At 42.8% G+C, this 22,691-nt stretch overlaps 1 protein-coding gene across 1 annotated transcript in view; it reads right to left on the reverse strand.

Annotated features, from left to right (window-relative positions):
* The window catches only part of COL22A1 (collagen type XXII alpha 1 chain), a 218,528-nt gene that overhangs the window by 70,361 nt on the left and 125,476 nt on the right, over positions 1-22,691 (reverse strand). The window contains exons 18-24 of the mRNA XM_051612195.1: positions 17,676-17,729; positions 15,818-15,871; positions 14,296-14,331; positions 11,841-11,870; positions 10,887-10,940; positions 9,925-9,978; positions 211-264 (exon numbers count right to left, since the gene is read on the reverse strand). Coding sequence (XP_051468155.1) covers positions 211-264; positions 9,925-9,978; positions 10,887-10,940; positions 11,841-11,870; positions 14,296-14,331; positions 15,818-15,871; positions 17,676-17,729 — 336 coding nt within the window. The remainder of the gene's footprint in view (positions 1-210; positions 265-9,924; positions 9,979-10,886; positions 10,941-11,840; positions 11,871-14,295; positions 14,332-15,817; positions 15,872-17,675; positions 17,730-22,691) is intronic.

Raw genomic sequence — 22,691 nt, forward strand, 5'->3', positions numbered from 1 at the left:
ACTGAACAAAGCCTGGCTCCATCCTCCTGACACTCGCCCTTAATGTATTTGTAAACACTGATGAGGTCGCCCCTCAGTCTCCTCCAAGCTAAAGAGACCCAGCTCCCTCAGCCTTTCCTCATCAGGGAGATGTTCCACTCCCTGTTCCATTTATTGCCACAAAATATGTTTTTCCACATATTATACAAAAAAGAAGAAATCACGACGTACCTGAGGGCCGATCAGACCATTGATTCCTGGGAATCCTGGTTCTCCCTTTTTACCCTGTGTGTTCAACAGAGAAGCAAATATTAGACACCAGGGCAAAGATGGCTGCTGAATTCCCAAAGTCTTTCACCCCAAAACTGGTAAATCACTGTGAGAACACAAAAGCTAGAAACAAAGGCAGCAGATGCCATTTGGATGTGAAACTCCAGTTGTGTCTGAGAGGAGTGTATCTTCCAGGTTGTGGTATCAGCCCTCACAGAGGAGGGTTGGTTCCGTGCCCATCTTGGTGTCTCTTGCACTCTGCAGTCCCACCTGGGTGCTGCCCACAGGGGTCAGAGAAGTCAACAGTGCTGAGATGCAGCCAAGGGAGGTATCAAGTGTAGGCACATGCTGAGAAGCACTTTCCTTGCTTCAGTCCAGCCCTTCACCTCTCCCTAGCAAAGCCAAGCAATGTCCCTTGTTGTCCTTGTACTGTTTCACTCATTAAGAAAATAATTAAGAAGACTGATGCATGGATGAATATAAAAGATTCACAATCTCTAAGCCAGAAAACAAGAATCCATGAGCCATTTCTAACTAGGGTTGGCATTACCACCGAGGGACTGTACTTATTGACTCCTCTGCCAACAGATGATTCCTCCAGAGGAACCAGAGACCTTCATTGGTGCAAAGGAGGATAAGCCAGGACCTCGAGGATACCCTTGAGACAAGTTCACCTCTATGGATGCTGTGGCCCTTGTGTTTCCAATGGCTTTGACCATAGATACACAGGAGAAAGTCCTACATGAGAAAGAAAGAGGAAGAAAGGATGGAACAAGGATGCATGAAGCACTGGAGTTAAGGCAGAGGTTGGGTTTTGTTTCTGAGCAAAACAGCTGACTTGCTGTGTTACTTTGAGCAAGTCACCTATTCTGTGAATCAGCTTTCTCATAAAAATAATCTGTCCTTCCCTGGTGTCTAATAGACACTGAATCATTAATACTCTGAGGCTGTTAGTTACAGACTAGGAGGGTACAATGGGAGTAAATATTTGAGAGACACAGAGAAGTGATTTTTTCCTCCCTCATTTCTACTTCTGCAATTTGATTTTCATTTTAGAGGATATTATAATTAAGCAAGTTTCACATCACTGATGATGTGATTGGCCATGTAGATGTAATGAGTCATATTTATAATTTTCCCCTTATTTTTCTTTATGGAAACATGTCCAGAAACAACACCTACAAACAACAGCTTCCTGCAGACTTCAATGAGTGATAAAGCTAACATATCATACACAAAACAAGTTTTCATCACACTTTCCCCTGTTTTGACTGAGCTTCATTAGCTGGTGCATTAAGGTGTCTGGTTCCACAACAAAGCATACAGGTGGTCCCTTCATGTCCCACCAACCTTGTTGGTCACTGACATATTTACAAGCCATCTTGTACCTCCCTTCCAATCTTTGTGCATCTCCTTAAGACTCCAATTCAAAGAGTCATTTGTGCATTAGAGGCAGGCACCTGCCTAGACGTTTTTAAGAACCCTTTTGAAGGAGTATAATGGAATGAGCTCCCTGAGTAAGCACCCAGACATTTCAAGCTGAAGAGCATGAACAAACCCCATTGTGCACTCCATACAAAACCATAATGGGTGACACGTTCACTAGCGCTCAGGAGAACAAGTCCCAGTGAGCCCTGTAACCTTGCAAGTGAAGAGATGCATGTACTACACACAGACCTTCTTTTGGAGGTCCCTAGGATGTGGCTTTAGCAGCTTTATAGCTTAAGGGCTTTATCTGGTTTCAGTTTGCTGAACTTGCTTCATTTAAAAACTTGGTCCCATCTGAAAAATATTACTTGGGGAATATGAGGAAGGATGTAGCATCGTCACCTTCTTCCCAAACCCATCTCAAAAGCTGTGAAGAGGGAGCAAGAGATATTTTGCCTCCTGTGGTGAGTATACATGGGTTGTTCTGTTTCCACAATGATGGCCAGGCACACTAACCCATGTTAAAGGAGCCTATTCCTTCCTTGAGTATAATGCTAAGAAACTTTGGTGCTTTTCAAAACACTGAGAAATCCCTTAAAGCAGCATATAATTATATTGACACAGAAGCTGAGATGTGTAATTTTCCACTATGAAGGGGACATTTTGGCCACTCAGGGGTTAGCCAAAATCAAACTAGAATAGATTCCCTCCATACTATTGTAGCCTGTCTGTAAAGTACAGAAACACTTATGAGAGCAAAGCCCGGTAAAATGCCACATCTCCAAATAATATCACAGAGAAACCCAGCAATTATGCTCTGTTCCTTATAGTAAGAATCAGCTAAGTATGTAAGAATGTGTTCCTTTTGACAAGATGAAATACATGTTATTTGCCTTCATCAGCAATTTGAAGAATAGCATAGTTTAAAAAGTGTGTTTTATTGGAAACAGATATAGTTACCTCACTGACAATTACAGTTTCACTCTGGATTTAATCTACAACATCAGTCAGTCCCTTTTTTCTTCCTTCTTTTTCACAGAATTACAGATGGTTGGGGTTGGAAGGGACCTCTGGAGAGCCTTTAGTCCAAACCCCCTGCCAGAGCAGGATCCCCTAGAGCTGATTACACAGGAGGGGTTTGAATGTTTCCAGGGATGGAGACTCCACAACCTCCCTGGGCAGCCTGTTCCAGTGCTCTGTCACCCTCAGAGTGAAAAAGTATTTTCTTATATTTAGGTTAAACCTCCTGTGCACCAGTTTGTGACCACTGCCCCTTGTTCACCACTGAGAAGAGTCTGACCCCATCCTCCTGACACCCCCTTTAGATATTTGTAAGCATCAATGAGGTCCCCCCTCAGCCTTCTTTTCTCTAAGCTGAACAGAACCAACTCTCTCACCCTTTCCCCTTATGGTAAATGCTCCAGTCCCTTCATCATCTTAGTGGCCTGTGCTGGACTCTCTCCCGTGGTTCCTTGTCCTTTTTGTTCATTTGCTTACATTTTTGTATCTGCACTGCTGAATTTGGCAAAGGCAGACAAGGTCATCTGAACATTTCAAGGACCTGCAAGTATATACAAACACAACTACCCATTGGGAAGATCTCTGCCATACAGAGGACAGCAAATAAGGGAATATGTTGGACCCACTCTGCTAGAGGGAAATTCTGAAAGGTATCATAGCCCAGAACTCCTCCTTACCTTGCTGTTTTAAGCCAGAATGGCCATATATTATCACAGCATGCTTTTCACTGAGGTTTGGCCCCAGTGGTGGTTTTGGTACCATCTACATAGGAAACACCCTTAATTGGGAATGAATATGACTGCTAGCACAAATGCCAACTATTTTCTCTGTAAGACAGATGGGATGCTAGGATTACCCCTGTCCTTTTACCTCTGCCTTACTAGAGAGACCAGAAGAAATCCAGCAGTGTTAATCAATGTTTGAACTCCCTGAAGGTACCAGCCTTTTACAGTCTCCATATGCACTAGACAAAGAAAGTAAATTAAGAAGTGGGAGCATCTCCCCAGCTTGAGGTGCTCTCAACTACCATCAGGGAATGCCAGCTTATGGATGATCATGGGGCTGTTGTGACCAAGAAAAATAAGTGCTATAAAGGTTTTTTGGACATTGAGAGAAATTGAGTTTTGGAATTGGCTCTTTCAGAAAAAGTCTACCTAATTTGCTGTGCAAACTTATTCTCCTGTCTGTGCTGGATTATTCACACATCACCTCCTGGAGACACTGATCAACTATCTCCTTCCCTTGCACCCTGCAAGTCTAAGGTGGTTCAAATCAAGGAGAGCTGGCACATGGAGAAGTGAGTTCACACAGTGTTGACTGCCCATATCAAGTAGTGACTGGCCAGGGCAGGAACATGATAAGCAATAACCCGCCTAGACAGGAGAGAGACTTATTAAGAAGAGGGAAGTTATTTCTGTCCCACCATCAAATGAATAAAGAAGAGCTCAGCAGCTCTGCAGGGATCTGATAAATCTACCTTCCTCCTTACAGTTGACAAGGTTAAACCTTTCATGTATTGCCAAGTGTTCTTAAGATGTCCCTTCTGGGTGGATGTTGTGCCTGAACCCCCAGTTTTAACAGAACCCTTTAGGCTCTGCTGTAAAACAAAAATGCAGCATTTCCTGAGACTCACAGCCTTGTAATCTAGTTCTAAAGAGCCAAGGAAGATCTCTTATGCTTTTTCTGCTGCTCTGACTTCAGGGACAAACATTCAGGGGATGTGGACACAAGCAAATGAAAACCTGATAAACATGACAGCTGAATTAAAGATGCAGTAACTCACTCCTGGAGCTGCATCCATTCCTCCTGCCTCCAACCTGACAGTGCATGACACAAAACCTCCCAATTTGATCACAAAAAAAAAGGTCTTGAAGCAAATTTTTTCTAAGTTATCTCTGTTTCTACAGTCAATTCACTCTCATTCTGTGCTTTGCACAATTTATGCATGACGTAACTTGAAAAAGAAGGGGAATTATTATCTGCCTGACTCATGTACATTGGAGTCTTAATCCTGGAGAAAGACATTCATTAACAGTTATTATTTTAAAATATATTTTTTCCATTATTTTTTTCCCCCATAAGACTATTGCTACTATTCTAAGAGACGCTTGTATTTTATTTTAGTTTTGTTTTGCACGGATTGTTCGTTGAGCATGGGAAGATTTTGACAAAGCTGCAGCACAGCACCTCAAACTGAAAAAGGGTCTAGGTAGTAGCTGTTACCTGGTGGCTATGTAGAAAGTGATGCTGTAGGATAAATAGATGTTTTCTTTTGGTTTCCTTCTGACATTTCAATCACTTGAATGAACTTGCATTATTTCAAAAGGAGGCAAATTCTTGAAATCCAAGTTATTTGGAGCACACTTCAGAAGAACCTTGTGTTCAGGCTGGATTACCCAAACATCTGCATGTTTTCCAGGTGAATGTCATGCACCTGCACCTTTTGTGTTTACCAATCGAAAAAGAAAAGGTTTCTTTCCAACTAATATTTAATAGATCAGGTGTCAAGAAACTTAAGAAGCAGAATCAAAGCGCTTCAATTCTTTTCGATTTCACAGAAGACAGAGGAGGACAAGCAGAGAGAAAAACCACAAAACCACCCTAAAATGAAACTAGACTCTCAAGAGTGCTACCTCTTTTTCAGGCAGTTTTAGTAAAATCTGAAAGACATTACTGTCTATCACTGAAAGGTCTTATGGCACAGATGAGAAGAGCAAAGCTTCTTTCTTCCTACCGTGTGCCCTTGATATGAGAGTATCATTGTCAAAAAAGAGACATCAGGTGCCAGGCACCTGGAAGCAGCTGGCTAATAAGAGGAACATAACCCAGTCGCCTGTTTGAGGTTGGTATTGTTACCTATTGCCCCAGACAGGATCAAGGGGTTGATGTGAATTGTCAGATCAGCAGTTCAGTAGATTTAGCAAAGAGACTGTGCATTTTTCTTCTGTGCCCGTAAAACACTTCAAGACCTGCAACTAAAGCAGATTCACCAAGAAGTCTTTTTAAATACCTGAAAGATGATCTGTCTTCCCAGTTTATGCTCCTCTTAGTGTGTTGCCACTACTGGATCACTCCCCAAGATGTAAGCAGGCCTCTGATTATCTTTCCACATTAAAGAACTATGTCTAGAAGAGTGCATTATTGTAATTCCATTGGAAACACACTGTATGTGTTGGAGCTTCTGAGAATGGGCTGCAGGAGGGACAGCTTCTGATAAATTTGCAAACAAATCTCTGCACCACTAGCTTCACTCTCTGCTCCCAAACATATTTGGTTTCCCTTTTTCTAAATAAAATGTTAGGATGACGCTCTATCACATTCTTCAGTCAGCTCAGGAGCGTTTCTTTTTCTAAGACCAACTAGGCTTTGGTAGTGTCTTCTTTAGTCTGTCCCCTACTCCCTTAGACCCCATCCTCCTGCAGAGCAATGAATCCCAGCCTTTGGGCACACTTTTGGTGACTCAGCAGCAACCTTTGTGCTTTCAAGAACAGCTGTGACCACGCTGCTCTCTTGTCCACAACTTCTGGGAAGTTTGTCTGAGGGCAACACAGCTCTAAACTGCTTCAGAGTGACAGGCTGGGTATAGCTGGGCTGTATCTAACCTTCTCAATGCTTGCAGATAGCAAGGCAGGTTTGGTACTAAGCCCTCAAAAGGCAACAGAGACATGGTCTTCAGTAATACCAAGGCCAGAAGCATCCTTGGGCCATCAGAAGCCCTCACAACAGGGTTTCTTCACCCCACCTGGTTATTCAGCCACACTGTACCACACATTAATAGATTATTTCTCCACTGTTCCAAGAAATAAGCAGTCTAAGCAGGGGTGAAGGAAAAAACTTCATGCAAGTACAAAGAATGCATTAAAATGAAAGACTGAGCTTGCAGCAGCCAAAATTAAACTGACACTTTCTTTACCATAACACAAAGAACATGCCCTGTTTATTGGCAGTCATACTATCCCATCTACTCTTTTTATTATTTTTTTTTCAGCAGAAACAGGAACAGCAACTTCAGGCCAAAAGAATATCATACATCCTGCTTCCTAGAAAGCTTTCCCAAGTGTATGGCCTTATGCCTGTCAGCCAAATGCTCATTGGGGTATTTGGCACAATATGTCAACTTCTATGAAATCTACACACTGGGTAGGTGGCTCCTGCTTCATATTTCTAACATCAGCCTCTGTCCTTGCACGGCTCAGGCTCCTTGACTCCCAGTGGACTGTGTTATGAGACATGAATTCTTCCATGAAAATAGTTCCAAACACAACTTTAGTCAATTAGTAGCTTGTGCCAGTTGCATTACAGCTACATAAAGTACTGCAGACTTCTAAGAACTCCAACAAATGGTTGTGCCTGCATCCCTGTGTCAGGACAGGGGCTCCGTGCCTGTGCTGACTTCATTTACAACTTAGTTGAGGACCACAAAGGAAAACTGAGGTTGAATCATACCACAAAACAGCAACTGTTTTAAATCAGCTTCTTTGCAGCATGCTACTTCAGAGGGTCTTGGAGTCAATTTTGCATTGTAACATCCATTAGGTTACGAGATATTAGTGCAGAATAGTTATAAAGTACCTCAGGAGCCAAATTTTCAGGAGATACAAGTTGGTGTAGCATTATGTCTGGAAACTCCCCACACATAAAACAGCAGAGGGACCAGAAAAGTAGCTAGTTAGTGATTTTCATCTGTTCTGCATAGGTCTGCAAACCATACTGAAAAGTAGTCCCCAGTCTGCCTCTAGCTGTGTCTGATTTTTCTGTCCTTTCCACAGTGAACAAGGCTGTGTCTGTGGTAAATACAATGGGCCAGGGCTCCAAGTGCAAAGAGCACAGGAGCTTGTGCTCATACAGATCAACTCTTGTTGTTTTTGTCATCCAACATGCCAGATGCAGTCACTCTGCAATGCAGGGACATTTGTGGGAGACAACCACTTGTCATCACCCTAAGGTGTGCTGGGGAACACGGCTAGTGATAGATAAACCATGTCTGACTGTTCAGTTTGCTCACATACAGCCTTACACCCCTACCTCTATTTACAGGGGTCACAGAGGTGAAGAGATGTTACGAGTGTTCTACAACAAGCCAGGCCTGGAGGCAAAAATGAAATGGAGGCATCATGATCCCCTCCATGTCCTCTCCACTGGGCTGTGCTGCTGGAGAGTCTTCTTGTTTGGGGGTGCTGAGGAGGGTTTGCTCCAGCTTCAAGCTGTGCCCCCAGAGCCTGCCCCTATCTCACATCCAGTCAGTTAGAACCCAACCAAAAAATTGAGGAGATTTCTGCTCTTGGCATTTTAACTTCCAAGCCTTTGTAGAGAAATGCTTTCTGCAGCTGAATTTATGTAAGACAGCAATCAATGCCTGGATGTATATCTGTGCTTTGTCAAGAACTGCACTAATGCTGAATCAGTAGTGTCTGCTAATCTGTTCTCTCACCCACATGTAGGTTTTCCACATAGGTCCACCAAGCCCAGCACTTTGATTCATCTTAGGTATTGAGTCATTGAATAATGGACTTTAATTAAAATAATGTATCTATCCACCTAAGATGCATGGTGACTAATAAAGACCCTTAGGAGAAGAAATCTAACAAGCTAGACACAACAGAGTCTAGGGAAACATTCAAAGACAGTATGGATCAAATGACATCTCCAATCAAATGATCATTAGCAGGAGCATTTTGTGTCCTGTTACAGATCCAGACAGATCATTGTCCTTTCCCCACTTAACGTGCTCTACTAATCTTATTCAAGAAATTATGCTCACAGCAGGCCTTAAAACCAGGACAATTCAGAACTTGTCAACTCCTAAGTAAAGCACAGAACAGCTATTTGCTAAAGTGATGGGTGATATATTCTGAAGACTGGAAAAGTACAAGAAAGCAAGTAAATGCCCTTCTCTGCTGTGACATAAATACAATACTGCATATCCTATCTTTTCATAGATTGCTTGAATGACATGGGTTGGAAAGGACCTTAAAGATCATCTAGTCCCACCCCCCCTGCCATAGGCAGGGACACTTCCCACTGGATCAGGATGCTCCAAACCCCATCCAACCTGACTCTGAACACTCTCAGGGATGGAGCACCTACAGCTTCTCTGGGCAACCTGTGCCAGTGTCTCACCACCCTCAATGGAAAGGATTTCTTCCTAATACCTAATCTAAATCTCCCCTCTTCCAGTTTGAAACTGCTCCCCCCTTGCCCTATCATTCCGTGCCCTTGTAAAAAGTCCCTCTTCAGCTTTCCTGTAGCCCCTTCAGGTACTGCTGAAGGAGAAGCCAAGCTTACAGCTCCATTTAATACCAAGCAACTCAATGGGAAGTCTGTAGAAAACCCCCTACCAAGGAATGTATTTCTTCCCTGTGCTGTCCTTTGCCCATAGCCCTCCCATGCTCACAAGCAGGTCTCTCACACCTATGAGTGCTAACTCAAGTGCAGAGCATTGCAGGCAACTCCCACAATCTCCTCTATGGATTAAGCTATGACCAAGTGCTTACCTAAAAAAACAACCCCTCAAACAACTGAGACGTGACTGCCTCCACAAAGGCTAAACAGCTCTCTCTCTTCCACCCTTGTATGTTGCCTAGTCAGATGTTCTCCATTTGAATGGGCTGAAGCAAGGAAAGGGAGGTTCAGAGCATTCATGAGATGTGATCAAGTCTGCTGTGAAACCTGTTTTTTCTCTCTACTTGAATATTTCAAGACATAACTCCAAGTCAGAGAAAATCCAATTTTTTTATTATTTTTTTTTTCTAACAAGAGGAAACTGTGTAAGCCCCTAGTGGAGAATGGGACACCAGCTTCCATTCTGTGGGAGCTTCTGTTTGAGTACAGACCAAACAGAACAGAAAGTAATAAGTATTGTGTCTTTGCATCTTTATTTGACTTCCAGGACAAGAGCATTTCTCTGAACTTTCAGTTGCTCCACCTGAGTAGTGGCTCTAGACACTCAGAGTCATTCCAAGAATCCATGTGGCAGCAAGGAGCAGACACAAAGACAGGAGAGTAAATGACAAGAAGCTTTCCTAGGGCCCCCAGGGCACTGCACACAGTCTGTGGACTCCAGGGGGTACAGAAAGTTGTTGGACCATAAAGAAGGAATAGAGAAAAGGATTGGGGCCTCCAGGATCCTTCATAAGTAGAAAAGTTTATGTAAAGTGGGTCAAACCTTACCAAGTAAAGCTGTCCCCAGCCTCTTGAGACTTACATTAAGTAAAAAGAACAACTCACCCTTTGACCTGGTAACCCAGGGACTCCAGGCTTGCCTTCTGGACCAGCCTCACCCTTTAAAAGTGAAAAGTTTTAGGAAGTTAATTGAGTAAGAAAAATTAATTAACTATATTACCACTTCCTAGCTGCTCTGTGCTACTGTTACTGCTTGACTACCCAGACAACTCTTACCTGATTATTATGTGGTCCTGTGAGCAGAAGAGAATAAGAAAACAGGATAGAGAAAAGTGACAATGCCCTGATTAAATACAGAGCACACAACTATATTTAAATGACATAATTAAAACCAGATTTACCTAAGTAATGCATCTTCACAATGCTACCAATTTTACAAAACCAAATCAACAGTGAAACACAACAAACAATTCAGAATGAGAAAAGCCAGTAGTTGCAAATGAGGTAGCAATGACAATCTGAACTGAGATATCGTGCACAGCTGGGTTATAAAACACAACTAGAAAATACAATTAAGTAAAAATAAATGTCTAAGACAATGCAAAAAATGTGTTAAAAACACAAACACATATACCCAACTCATTTTCCATCTACAAAATATTTTATCCGGGACCTTGTGACATAAATCCAACCCCTTTTACACTAACAGCTCTCTGACCTTCACCACATGATAGCTTCCAAGTTACCAGTGCCTCTTGGAGATGTGCTGAATGCCCATAGAGCTCTTCAGGACATTAGGAACAGAAAACTAATCAGGTTCTGCATGGCAACAGCCCTGAGGCAAAGTCTGCCTCTGTGCAATGACTGCCCACGTCCTGGGTGCCATCTCCATAAGTTCAGCGTGACCATCCACAGCAGGAGACCTCTCAGCAGTGAAGAGAACAGGAGGCTGGGAGCACTGCTTCAGATCTTAGTGCCTGAATAACGTATAAGGTTTTGCTCGTATCCCTCACACCACTCTGAGTTTCAGTCTCTGGAAATTGCAGGCAGTGAGAGAAACCACTTACGGGAGGTCCAGGAAGTCCAGGTTGGCCTTGTGGTCCTCGTGGCCCAGGCTCTCCCTACAGAAATGTTTGGGGTTTTTTTTTAAAACAGTGTTAAAATATCTGTATGAAAAAAGTATATGGTCACATTACTCATGCTGTCTATCTGTGCAGGACCCACACCACCCCTTTCCTCCTAGGTCCCAAAGAACCAGTGCAGAGACCAGGTGGTTTTCTCCTTCAGCTACTTGAATTATCAGCACGCATGAGACTGTACAGACTGATCCACCCACACAGGCATTTATCCATAACTGGCTCTTTGTTTCTCAAAGGTTAATAACTCTGCTAAAGACTCTGGGTATTCCTGAATATTCTGCTAAAACACTGTGGGTTGGGGTTTGGTGGTGGAGAAAATCCTTGCAAAAACAGCTTCCACAGGCATTTCCCTTGAGCCATCACAGCTGTGAAGGGCTTTAAAGTATCATCTATATGACAGATAACACTACATTAAATAACAGTTTAATAGAAAATATGCACCTACCAGCACAAAATCAAAATTTAAATATACTTTACTTCTAGGTAGGACTAACAGATTGAAGCAACAGACCTCTCCCCTGTTTGAGTGACTAGGATCAGTGACAAACTCAGCATAAAACCCAAATACAGTGTAACTTTCCTATTAACACTTCCTTGGACTTAAAGAATTGCATAGCTGACACTCCAATTTATACTTCTATATTATATATACTCCAATATATACTTCTCAGGTTCACCACACCTGCAAAGGACATTGCTCTTTTTCCTTGCTCATTTATTTTCTCCACAGTAAATAGGAAAACTTTTTTCTTGATGGCCTAACGAGGCTTCTATCCACCTTAATTTTGAAGCACAGTTTTAAAGCAAAATCTAATCTAACGAGCAACTGAACTACATAAAAGCACCATTGCAATGGAAGAATAAATATGGAATCTCTCTTACTTGCTCTCCTTTTAGGCCCTCAGTATGCACCTGCAATAGAAATGCAGAGTCATAAAGGAGAAAAAGAGGAAAGACAACACAGGAGGTGCCCAGAGTATGGTGGTCCCCTACAGGGTAATTATCCCCCCTTGCCATTCCCTCAAGATGCCTGCTGATTGCTCCTCAAATCCTGCTGCAAGCTGGGAGATGCTTTCTATTTAAACAGCTCAGACTGACACAAGGTTTGCTCACTCAGATACCTCTGAAGGGATTTGTGTGGCTGTATAAGCAGTAAGAATTTACTCTATTATCTCATCATTTTAAATAAGTTGGTAAATCCCCCAGCTCTTGTCTTATTTAAAATGACACAGCTGTAGTGAGTGCAGAAGGCATCCCATAAACAGCAGGCTGACTTGAGGCATGTACACAGTTCAGACCTTCCTTTGGCTCCCTGATGCCTCCACCGTGGCTGTGACTGACACCTGGCAGTCTTCTCAGTCTTGTTTCCACCCACATCCTGGAAACCTTGGCTCATTTTCAGGTGTTATGTGTATCTTTCAAAGTCTCTCAGCAACTATTGTCACATCACTAATGTCACATTTAAGCAGGACAGTAAAAGGCTCTGACCCAAAGAGGTTTCTTTCAGAGCTCTCTCTTTCTCCCTCCTTTGCTTTCTATCACATTATGGGTAAGGAAATTGTTTTCTGCCTTTCTCATGAGCACCAGGGAGCTTCTCATTCTTGTCTTTAGCACCCAGCCTTTCTTTGGCACAGTGCTACAGTTGCTGGTCTGTGTGGATCTTTCATGCTTTCCACCCATAGATCAAGAGTGCTGTTTCCTAATTTTAATCCTAACTTTTTAAAAAATATGTTGGGTTTGTGTGGCCAGGTTTTAGTGGTTGGGGCTACAGGGGTGGGTTCTGTGAGCAGTTACTACAAGCTTCCTCCCTATGTCTGACAGCCAATGCCACCCAGCTCCAAGAGGGACCCACAGCTGGCCTAGGCAAAGGCCACCAGCAATGGTGGTAGCACTTCTGTGGTAACATATTTAAGAAGGGGAAAACAATATGCTGTGCAACAACAGCTGAGAGAGAGGAGTGAGAATATGGGAGAGAAACAACTCTGCAGACACCAAGGTCAGTGAAGAAGGAGGGGTAGAATGTGCTCTAGGCTCCAGAGCAGAGATTCCCCTGCAGCCCAGGTAGGTCCATGGTGGAGCAGATCTCCACCTGCAGCCTGTGGATAACCCCACACTGGAGCAGTCTGTGAAGAACTGTAACCTGCTGGAAGGATCCAGGTTCTCAGAGGATTGTCTCCCATGGGAGAGACCCCATGCTGCAGCAGGGGAGGTGTGTGAGGAAGAAGGAGCTGCAGAGACAACATGTGATGAACTGACTGCAACCCCCATTCCCTGTTCCCCTGCTCTTAAGCAGAAGGAGGTAGAGAAAAGGGAGTGAAGGTGAGCCTGGGAAGAAGTGAGGGGTGGGGTGGAGGTCTGTTAATATCTGGTTTTCTTTCTCATTATCCTACTCTGATTTTGATTGCTAAAAAATTAACTTGAGTCTGTTTTCCCCGTGATGGCATTTATGGGGTGATCTCCCTGTCCTTATATTGACTCATGAGCATTTTGTAATGTTTTTCTCCCCCTGTCCAGTTGATGGGAGGAGCGACAGAGCAGCTTTGATGGGCACCTGGTGTCCAGCCAGAGTCAACCAACCCCAGAAAGTAAAGGGAATACTTCCCAACTGCTTTGTTACTGGCCCCTGCAAAACTCAGTCGTAGATCTCTCCTCTGTGTACTTCACAGGAAATCTTTCTCCATACACTTGGAGATGACCTCTTCATACAGACAATACTAACACTAAGGCATTGCTAAAGGCAGAGGGCATGTGAATTTAGAGCCATAGGAAAGGTCAGTTTCCCTGTCCTATCTTCTCTTTTTGCTTTTTATCACAGTTTTCCTAATTTCACTACATAAGGTCCTAGTTCTCTCACATTCCACCAGGACTTTTTCAGACATAATGCAAGGAAAGATCATTCACCCCATCAGAAAATTCCTTTTTCTTCTCCCCTCCCAACTCCCACACCCAGCCCATGACAAAGGCACTCAGCCATTCAGCTCACTCTTGAACTTTCACTTGCTTTTATAGCTTTCACAGGCTCTGCTTTCCAAAGGCCAGTAGACATCAACTCAACAACTGTCCTGGAAACCTCACAGTCCTGAGGCAACACTTTCATTCCTTCTTCAAGTCCTAATCTTCATATTTCAAAACCTCCCCTAATTGTGGCAGTGCATCTCCTTGTTGGAACCCATCGCTTGCCATCTTCAATAATTTTTGCTGCTTTTAACTTCACTTTTTTAAAACAAACATGTAAGAACATCTCTCATTTGGTAAAGCTCTCCCACTCCCATCTTCTACTTTCTCTTCTCATGCAATAATGCCTACAACATTTGAGAAAGCTAAAAAAAATTCTTACTAAAGAGCCAGGCAATCCTGGAAGTCCTGGTTCACCCTGCAGGGAAACACATAAGAAATGTAACATAACACAGAACACAACATAACCCAATACATAAAACATAAGCAAACCTCAGAGTGTGTTTTCCAACTGCTGTTGTAGGTTCTTCTTTTCAATACCAGCCTGTATTTAATAGATATGAACATGCAACCCCAATTAACTCTGTTTTGCCTGCAGAGGAATTCATGCAGGAACTGGCTGTGTACTATGACGTTATACATTGATTTTAATGACAATTAGTGACTTCAAATGAATGATGCTCTGGCTGCACATTAACATGAAATGTGAGCTTCAAAAATCTTTAAATTCCTGTACACATACCACACAAAAAACCCCAACTGATTGATGCTTAGATCCCTAACAGAGTCTGCAGGATGGTTATTTAGGGGGCAAAATCCTTTTGTTTGCTAAGGAGCAAAAAATCTTTGTAAAAAGATAAAAGAGTGAGAAATGGGCCCATTCTCCCCAACTCATTTTATAGAACAGCTCCAGGCTATAAAGTGCTTGCAGGACAGTGAGATGCACACCCTCTTCATGTGATTTAGGGCCATCTAGGCTATCAGTTTTTTCCAGCACATTTTTTTTCCAGCAGTGTCCACTATTGATTATGCTTTTTTAAGTTTCCGGAAAGTATCTCCTTTACTTTAGGTACAGACCAAGGCAAAAATGATCCTACAGCTTCCTTTCACACTATTTATTCCTTACTTACATAGGTCTGTGAATGATCCAACATAACTTTCATGCTGTTTCCTCTCAAGGCAAGTTTCATTATTATTTGTCATTTATTCTAAAGAGAGTTCATACTATGGCAGAAGGAGACACACATCAGCTGCACTGAAAGTAATGGAGCAAAGAGATAAATATCTTCTGGAAGCAGCGAATGCAGACACTTCAGAGATACAGATGAAGTGTTATGAACCCAAGACTGCTCTCTACTGCACACATGCTGGAGCACAGAGATCTTGTTGCTGATCAGCACAGTGGATGTACCCTGCTTGTAGATGCCTCTGAACCCCCCTACGGCTGTTGGATCTGAGTGGGAAAGTAATGGGAAATAAGTATTTTGTAGGTAGGAGGGTTGGCCTTGTTTGATTGGCACTTTCTGTGTCAATTCTACATGTCCTGGGTCAGAAACCCAGCATCTGCAAAAATATATTGACATTTCTGCTCGCTTTTCTTAGGTGAGGAAGGTTTCCTGAGCCAAACTACTCTCTACTTCCTTCTACTCCCACTGTGAGAGTTAAACCAAGAGTAGAGGAGCTGTAAACAGACAGGAGTTAGCACTCACTTATAGCCATTTCAGACTGAAGCAGCATCTGAAAAGTGAAACATTTACATGCATATAAGCTTCACTTATACACAACTGAGATAAATATTAAGCCAACAGTCCTGATATTCTATTTTTTTCACATTTATTAATTACTCCTTGGAGGAATTAATAGATGTGTGTCAAACCCCCTTCATGCATCCTGTTCCAACTCACCTTTTGTCCTTTCATCCCACTGGCACCTGGAGGGCCCGGGCTACCAGCAGGGCCCTACAAACAGGTAAAAGGGAGAGAAGAATGTTTGGTTTAGGTTCTGCAATTCTCCAATTGCAATTCCCCTTAATATATAGAAGAAACATAAGGTTGCAGGTTTGGGTATTGGCAGCACAAACAGTTATATCCTGTTGTACTGGATCTAATGCAACACACAAGGCTGGTTTGGCTCTTTGGCTTTCCCTGAGAGGAAGGGGACTAAGAATGAAGATGCCACAGGAGCCATGATAACAGCAATCCAGTTTCAGCTGGTTCAGAAGGATTGCAGTTCAGGGACCACATCAGTGTCTAGCAGAAAACTTAGGAAAAAAATCAGGCATGAAGACGTGCCCTCTGCTAGGTGTCTAAACATGACAAAGGCAAAAAAAAAACCTTCAGAAAAATCCAACTTCTGTAATAGGGTGTCACTGGGAGAAATTGTTCCTTAGAAGTAGTAAACAATCAGCATCCACCTTCACATCCCTCTGCAATTACTCACTTCAGCCACATTTGCTGCAAATATAAACCAGTCCTGTAAGCAGTGCAATGGGCATAGAGAACATAGTTCATTTTGATTCCAGGGCTGAAAACATTTCCGTCTTATAAGGATAGTGATAAACACTAACTAGACAAATACTTCTTGGCATAGGGCAAACTGTGGCTGAGGAACAGAGTGGAGAGAAAGCAGTGATGAACTGTCAAATACCCCACGGAGAAGCAGAAAAAAATTGAGTGCAATCATCTCTGTCACCTCACAGGGGGGAAGATGCAGATCTAACAAAGATTAAGGCTGCTAATGAAACTATAATTTGCCATCTAAATATGAAAAGATGTGTCTGACATGGAAACAAAAATACTTCCAAACAAAGCCAAGTTGAAACTCTGGCTGCTAAGAGAGCAAGAGTGAGGCACCAGAGCAGCATGTGGCTGCTGGGCTTATAAAGCACCTTCAGCTCAGATCCCAGCAGCTGCCTTGCCTGTGAGCAGCAGGATCAACCGCCTGAAGATAAGCAAACCCGAGGATTTGTCATGCAGCTCCTTCACCTCTACAAATGCAAAAACCTGCCTCCAAATGATCCTTTCCAGAGAGGCAAACAGCAAGGGCTAGTGAACAGGATGCAGATGCAGCAGCCTAGTGGCTTCAGGCTCAAGGGTGGCAGTGATGAGCTCTGTGACTCTTGGCAAACCACTTTTTAGCCTCTCCTTCTCACCCTGTCCTTTGCTATTTAGACCAGAAGATCATTGGGAGTAAAGGATGCATCTCATTAGGTGTCATACCTTGAGTAATGAAAACAGTCTTGTGGGATGTACAGATAGCAGTTTTAGACAAAGCATTATCTGTCTAATCAGCAGAAATGTGCTGGTCTTTTAGACCATTTTCTGGTTTCATCTTGTCTTAAAAATGTAAATTGTCCCAAGATTTTCTTATTGAAAGCAAACCAAATATATTAAACCCAGGTCTCCCTCCTTTCATGTTGTGAGAGGGAAAAAAAGAGTTTATTAAAGCAAGCATAAACAACTGAGATTTTATATGTACTTCCTTATGTCTTTAATGAACATTAAGACAAACATCTAACCTATCATGTTTAAAGGACTAGCATTTCCTTTCAGATGATATTGCACTAAAATATAACTCTAAAAGAAAACAAATGGAAAGAGAAAACTGACCCAACAAAGATCCTTGGAATAAGGGGCACAAATACTGCTGATGCAGTGGGGTCCTGCCATGACTCAGCAGCCACCCAGGAAAAGCCTCAGGTTTGGAGTCACATTCCACTGGTTCCAAGGAAAAGGCTCCAGTCACTGAGTATTTGCCACGTACCTGCTTCCCCTCCACACCTGGCTTTCCAGGGAACCCATCTAGGCCTCGTTCTCCCTGGAGAAAGAAGAGAATAAACCACTCTAACTCAAATCTGTGGTCTTCAATTCATCATTCTGCAAGAGATGTCCATGTTATGTACTCCAAGACTAAGGCATAAGGAGAGAAATTCCAGCCAGGCCAACAGAGAACGTGGCTCAAGTCCCCACACCTGTACTAAGAAAAGTTGCTGGGAGCCCCCAGCCAGTACCAAGGAGGTGAACCACGCACAGTCAATAGGAAACTTTTACCCTCTCTGACTTTGCCAACTGTTGGCATGTGTCTACCTAGAAAACTTAGCACCAATATCTGGGACGTGACTTCCGAGACTAGAAGCAGTTGTGTGCCAGCTTTCCATCCAGGCATCGTTCCTCTGTCTGCTGCAGTGGCTTCTCATAAACTGGACAAAGTGCACCAGGAGAACATCAGCCCGGAACAGCTCTTACAAAAATAATGAATCCACTATCCAGCAACAGCTCATTTTTACCCAGATAAGAAAAATCTTTCTTTTTTCACCTTTGCTTTCTGTAACCTGGGAGAACAATTAATCTATTCTTACATGTCTTCAGAGCTGGACAGGCCACAAAGTTCCCAGGCAATCTATTGTACTACTTTATATTTAAAACCTGAAGAAATGTGGGGGTTTTTTTGCCTGTACTTTAACCTGACTTTTTCTTACTACATTTTCAGACTACTACGTCTTTCCCTAACCCCCCACAGAGAACAGACTGTTCCTTTCACATTTATAATGGCCTTTCATGTATTTGAACTCCTCCTTCAAACTTCTCTACACTAAACAACCTCAGTGCTCTCAACTTTTCTGCATGAGCATGTTTTCCAGACTTCTGATGAGTTTTGTTGCTGTCATATGTGCACTGTCCAAATTTTCTATGTGTTCACAGTAGCTAGGTTCCCAAAGCTGGATGCAGCCCAGGCTAACTTTGAGCAGAAAGATTATTTCATGTTTTACAGAGTATTCTTCTGTTTAAACCCCAGGATAATGTTTACCTTACCCCAAGCCCCCTTCTGCAGGACAGCTGTTCCCTCTCTGTAGCAGTGTGCAGTTTGTTGTCCTACATGTATGAAGACTCCTGCAGCTGCCCCTTCTCAATGTCATCTCCTGCTTTGGAGGATTTTGTTTTCAAGATCATTTTGAATTCTGCCCCTGATCTCCACCAGGCATCCAAATCTAAACTGAACATTTTCCATATTGTATAAGCCAGGTCCTTGATAGGGATGATGATGAGGTCAATGACATAGTCCTGCTGAACATCACTTTTCTCTTACAGATTGTGGCCCCTGCTCAATCCAGACTCTTTAGTTTAAAACTCTTTGAAACATGGACTTCCTCTGATGGTGCAAATGCTTAAACCTCTGTAAAACAAAACACTCTAGGGCAGATGGTTTGACTTGGTGATCTTCAAGGTCTTTTCCAACCTGGATGATTCTATGATTCTACTTAGACCTGCACAAAGAGCTGAAAACAAATTACCAAACACGCACACACTGCTACTGTTAATATAAATGGGTACATAAAAACAAAGTCTACAAGTATAAGGAGTGACAGCAAAACAGTAGTTTTTATTCCTTTTTTTTTTTTTCAGACATTTAATCGTGATTATTACCCCACAGGATCCCTGAAAAACCTCTGTTATTACCTGCAAACCCACACTTAGGACATTGGATTTAATTAGCTCCTTTTGGAAACTATGTTGATTCAGCCTGTCAGCAAAAGGACTTGCAAATCAATTTATATATTTTTTTCCCCTTTAGAAAGTAAATCAGTCTTGTAACCAAAATTTTCTTTCAAAATGATGCATCCAAGGCATGAAATTAGAGACCTGCACCCTACAGACAGCAGCTGAAAAGCAGCATCAGACATCCAGGTATACTTGCTTTGGGGGCAATAGTTTTCCACTGACTGAACCACGAGTACCCTGAATTTCAGACTTTCAGTAAGCAACAGTCTGGTGGATTGCTGACAATATGTGCAGTGTGCTCTCAGGAGAATTTTTAACATCAATACACTGCAGCAATGAGTACTTCACACATGCTGCTTTAGCTGCCAAAACAGAAAAATATCAGTGTTCTCCCTGCTAGTGATGGGGGCTGGGAAAGGCAAATGTATTATTTAGACAAATATATCCAATAAAACTGTTTGCAAACAATCCAAAGAATTGTGCTTTCAGTTATTTCTTCAGAAACATCTGACATGATAAATATTCTTTTTCTGTTCTTTAAAAAAGGTTAGAGAAAGGGTTTATTAAAAAAAAATAAAATAAAAAGCACAATAGTAGTTTTATTCTCTGATTTTCACTTCAGGACTCCATTTCTTTTGTCTCTGCTCTACTGGTTTTTATGCTTCAATCAATGGAACAAAATGGTGAAGAGTTTTAGGCAACTGGGGGAAATCCCAATTCCACACAAACTTTAGTGCTGCTTTCTGACCCCTAGCAGTTAGAAATTGTCATGATTTGTTGGAAAAGTGATCTTCCAAGACTCTCTAGGATGCTGGGAAAGACTGATGGAGAGCAAACCCACTGCACAGAGGGACCTGGCAGCAGCAGACCAGCCCTGCTGCCTCCTCACCTGAGCTATTCTCTGATACAACAAAGATTTACTGGATGAACACATGGTTATACTGCAAAACCATTGCCCCATGTCTTGTTGAACTGCTGTATGTGTCTAAATTAACAAATATATATAAATATATTCAGTAACAAATATATATAAATATAATCCTTGAATGATTTGACTTGGAAGGAGCCTTAAAGATCATCTAGATCCAACCCCCTGCCATGGACAGGGACACCTCCCACCAGACCAGGTTGCTCAGAGCTTTATCCAACCTGGCCTTGAAGATTTCCAGGGATGAGGCAGCCACAACTTCCCTGGGCAACCTGTGCCAGTGTCTCAGCACCCTCACAGGAATGAATTTCTTCTTCATACCTAATCTAAATCTACCCTCTCTCAGCTTGAAACCATTGCCCCTTGTCCCATCACTCCATGCCCTTGTAAGAAGTCTCTCTCCAGCTTTCCTGCAGCCCCCTCAGGCACTGGAAGGCTGGCATGGCTTACACAGGCAGAGAAGTGCATCATGCTGATCTCTGCAGAGTCTGTCCTGGTGACTACAGCAAACCCATCAGATGGAAAAGGACACAAAAGATCACTCACACTGTGCAGGGGCTCTCCTAAAGTGCAGGTGTCACTGATAATACTGGATTTGGGAACCTCACCATAAAACCCCAGTATTTACCTCTGAGTCTCAGGATGTAGGAATACAGCAGCAAGATGTATTATGGGATATTTACCCTTTTTTTTTCAGACTAGGGTGCAGATTCATTAGACCAACGTTCAGGGCATGGGCTACTGTTCTCATCTAATATCATAAACACTTTTCTCCTCAGGCACAAAGGAAGGCAGGTTGCGTGGGTGTCAGTGTTCAAGTTACAGACTGAATAGCAGACAAGGAAATATTTGGCCAGTCAAAATTACTCCCACTGTTTTCACAGTACTACTGACTGGTAGAAGTGAAAGCAATGGCATGATATGCTCCAAGACCAACATTCAAGCCCAGAAAAATCCCAGTACAATTGCTGTAGCAGAGATTTGGCTGCTCCAGAATAAAAATAATAACAAAAAGGGAGCTCTAGTTGTGCATATCCTTTTAATGAAACAAAATCTAATTCATTTCTTCCCCACTTTAATCTTTCTCTAGCTTAGTCAGCTGCCTGCCCACACACAGCTCCAGCTTCATCTCCCATCATGGTGATGTCAGAAAGATGGATTTTCTTCCAGGAGCCAAATATTCCAGCAGATTAGACAACCTTGCCTCCAGAAAAGCAGTAGAGGCACTGGCTAGACACAAACACACTGAGCCAGTCCTGCAAAGGGCTGAGCAAAAGCACAAGGAAGATAAAGTCTGATCCAGCCTTTTGCTCTGGCTGCAGCAGTGAGCAGAGAAAATATGGAATATGGTTTTGGCTACTTCATTCTCAACAGCAAAATTGACACTGGGAACAGACACCTTAACACATGGTAAAGCAAAATGCAGCATTTCACACTAAGGGTCTATTGATCATTTTTGCAAGTAGGCAAAAAAAATTGGTGTAAATCTTCCAAGTTTCTTCTCCAGAAGGAGATAGAGACTGAGAAGTGGGAGCAGGGCCATGTTAACACATTAATAACCCCCTCCTTTGTGCAAACAGGAGTAGCCAGGTATCACTAAAGACAGCTGGAACACAGGCAAAGCTGCCAGACTGGCACTGAGATATTCCTGTCTCAGGAGCAGCATGAGACATAAGCACAACAGGACATTGCTCAGGGCTGCAAATCACTTGGTGCTGGCAAGAAAGGCTCTGCTGCCTGTTTTGCCTGCATGAGAAAAGGAGTGACAGGCTGGGCTGAGAGCCTAGTGATGCCCCATCTCCAGATGCTTGCTGGGTTGCAGGAGTGGGCCACCATCCACCTCTCCTGGCAGGGGCAACAAAATGCATTTTTGGTGGCATTTCTGGGGAGCCTTGAGCACTGCCTGGCAGGTCTGCAGCAGAAGTGTGGACACATCTGAGGTCTCTCTGAACATGACAAGCTAACTGAAATAATGAAAGACTTTGTGTCTGCCCAGCTCTCCTTTTAAAAGCTTATTCTGCTTATGACAGGCACTTGGCTTCTTTCTTGAACCATAAATGTGGTTCAAATCTCAGAGTGTCCTGTGCTGTGTAAAACAGCTATTCCCAGACAGGAGAGAGCAGAGAACTGGGAAGCAGCATCAGTTGGTTAAAGCCTTTATTAAAAGAAACTACTTGGTACTCATTAAGCACTGAGTTTATGGTGAGGAGAGACAGCAGAAAAGTAGGAAGCTGGATAATCTGAGCAACTGGAGTGAGGTGGGGAGGTGCTGGATGCAGATGTGGTCAGCAGCAATCGGTCATCCACAGCTCTCAGCGGCTGCACACAAGAGTGGATAACCCACTACATCTC

Source organism: Apus apus, chromosome 2 (genome assembly GCF_020740795.1).
Source record: "Apus apus isolate bApuApu2 chromosome 2, bApuApu2.pri.cur, whole genome shotgun sequence".
Taxonomy (NCBI): domain Eukaryota; kingdom Metazoa; phylum Chordata; class Aves; order Apodiformes; family Apodidae; genus Apus; species Apus apus.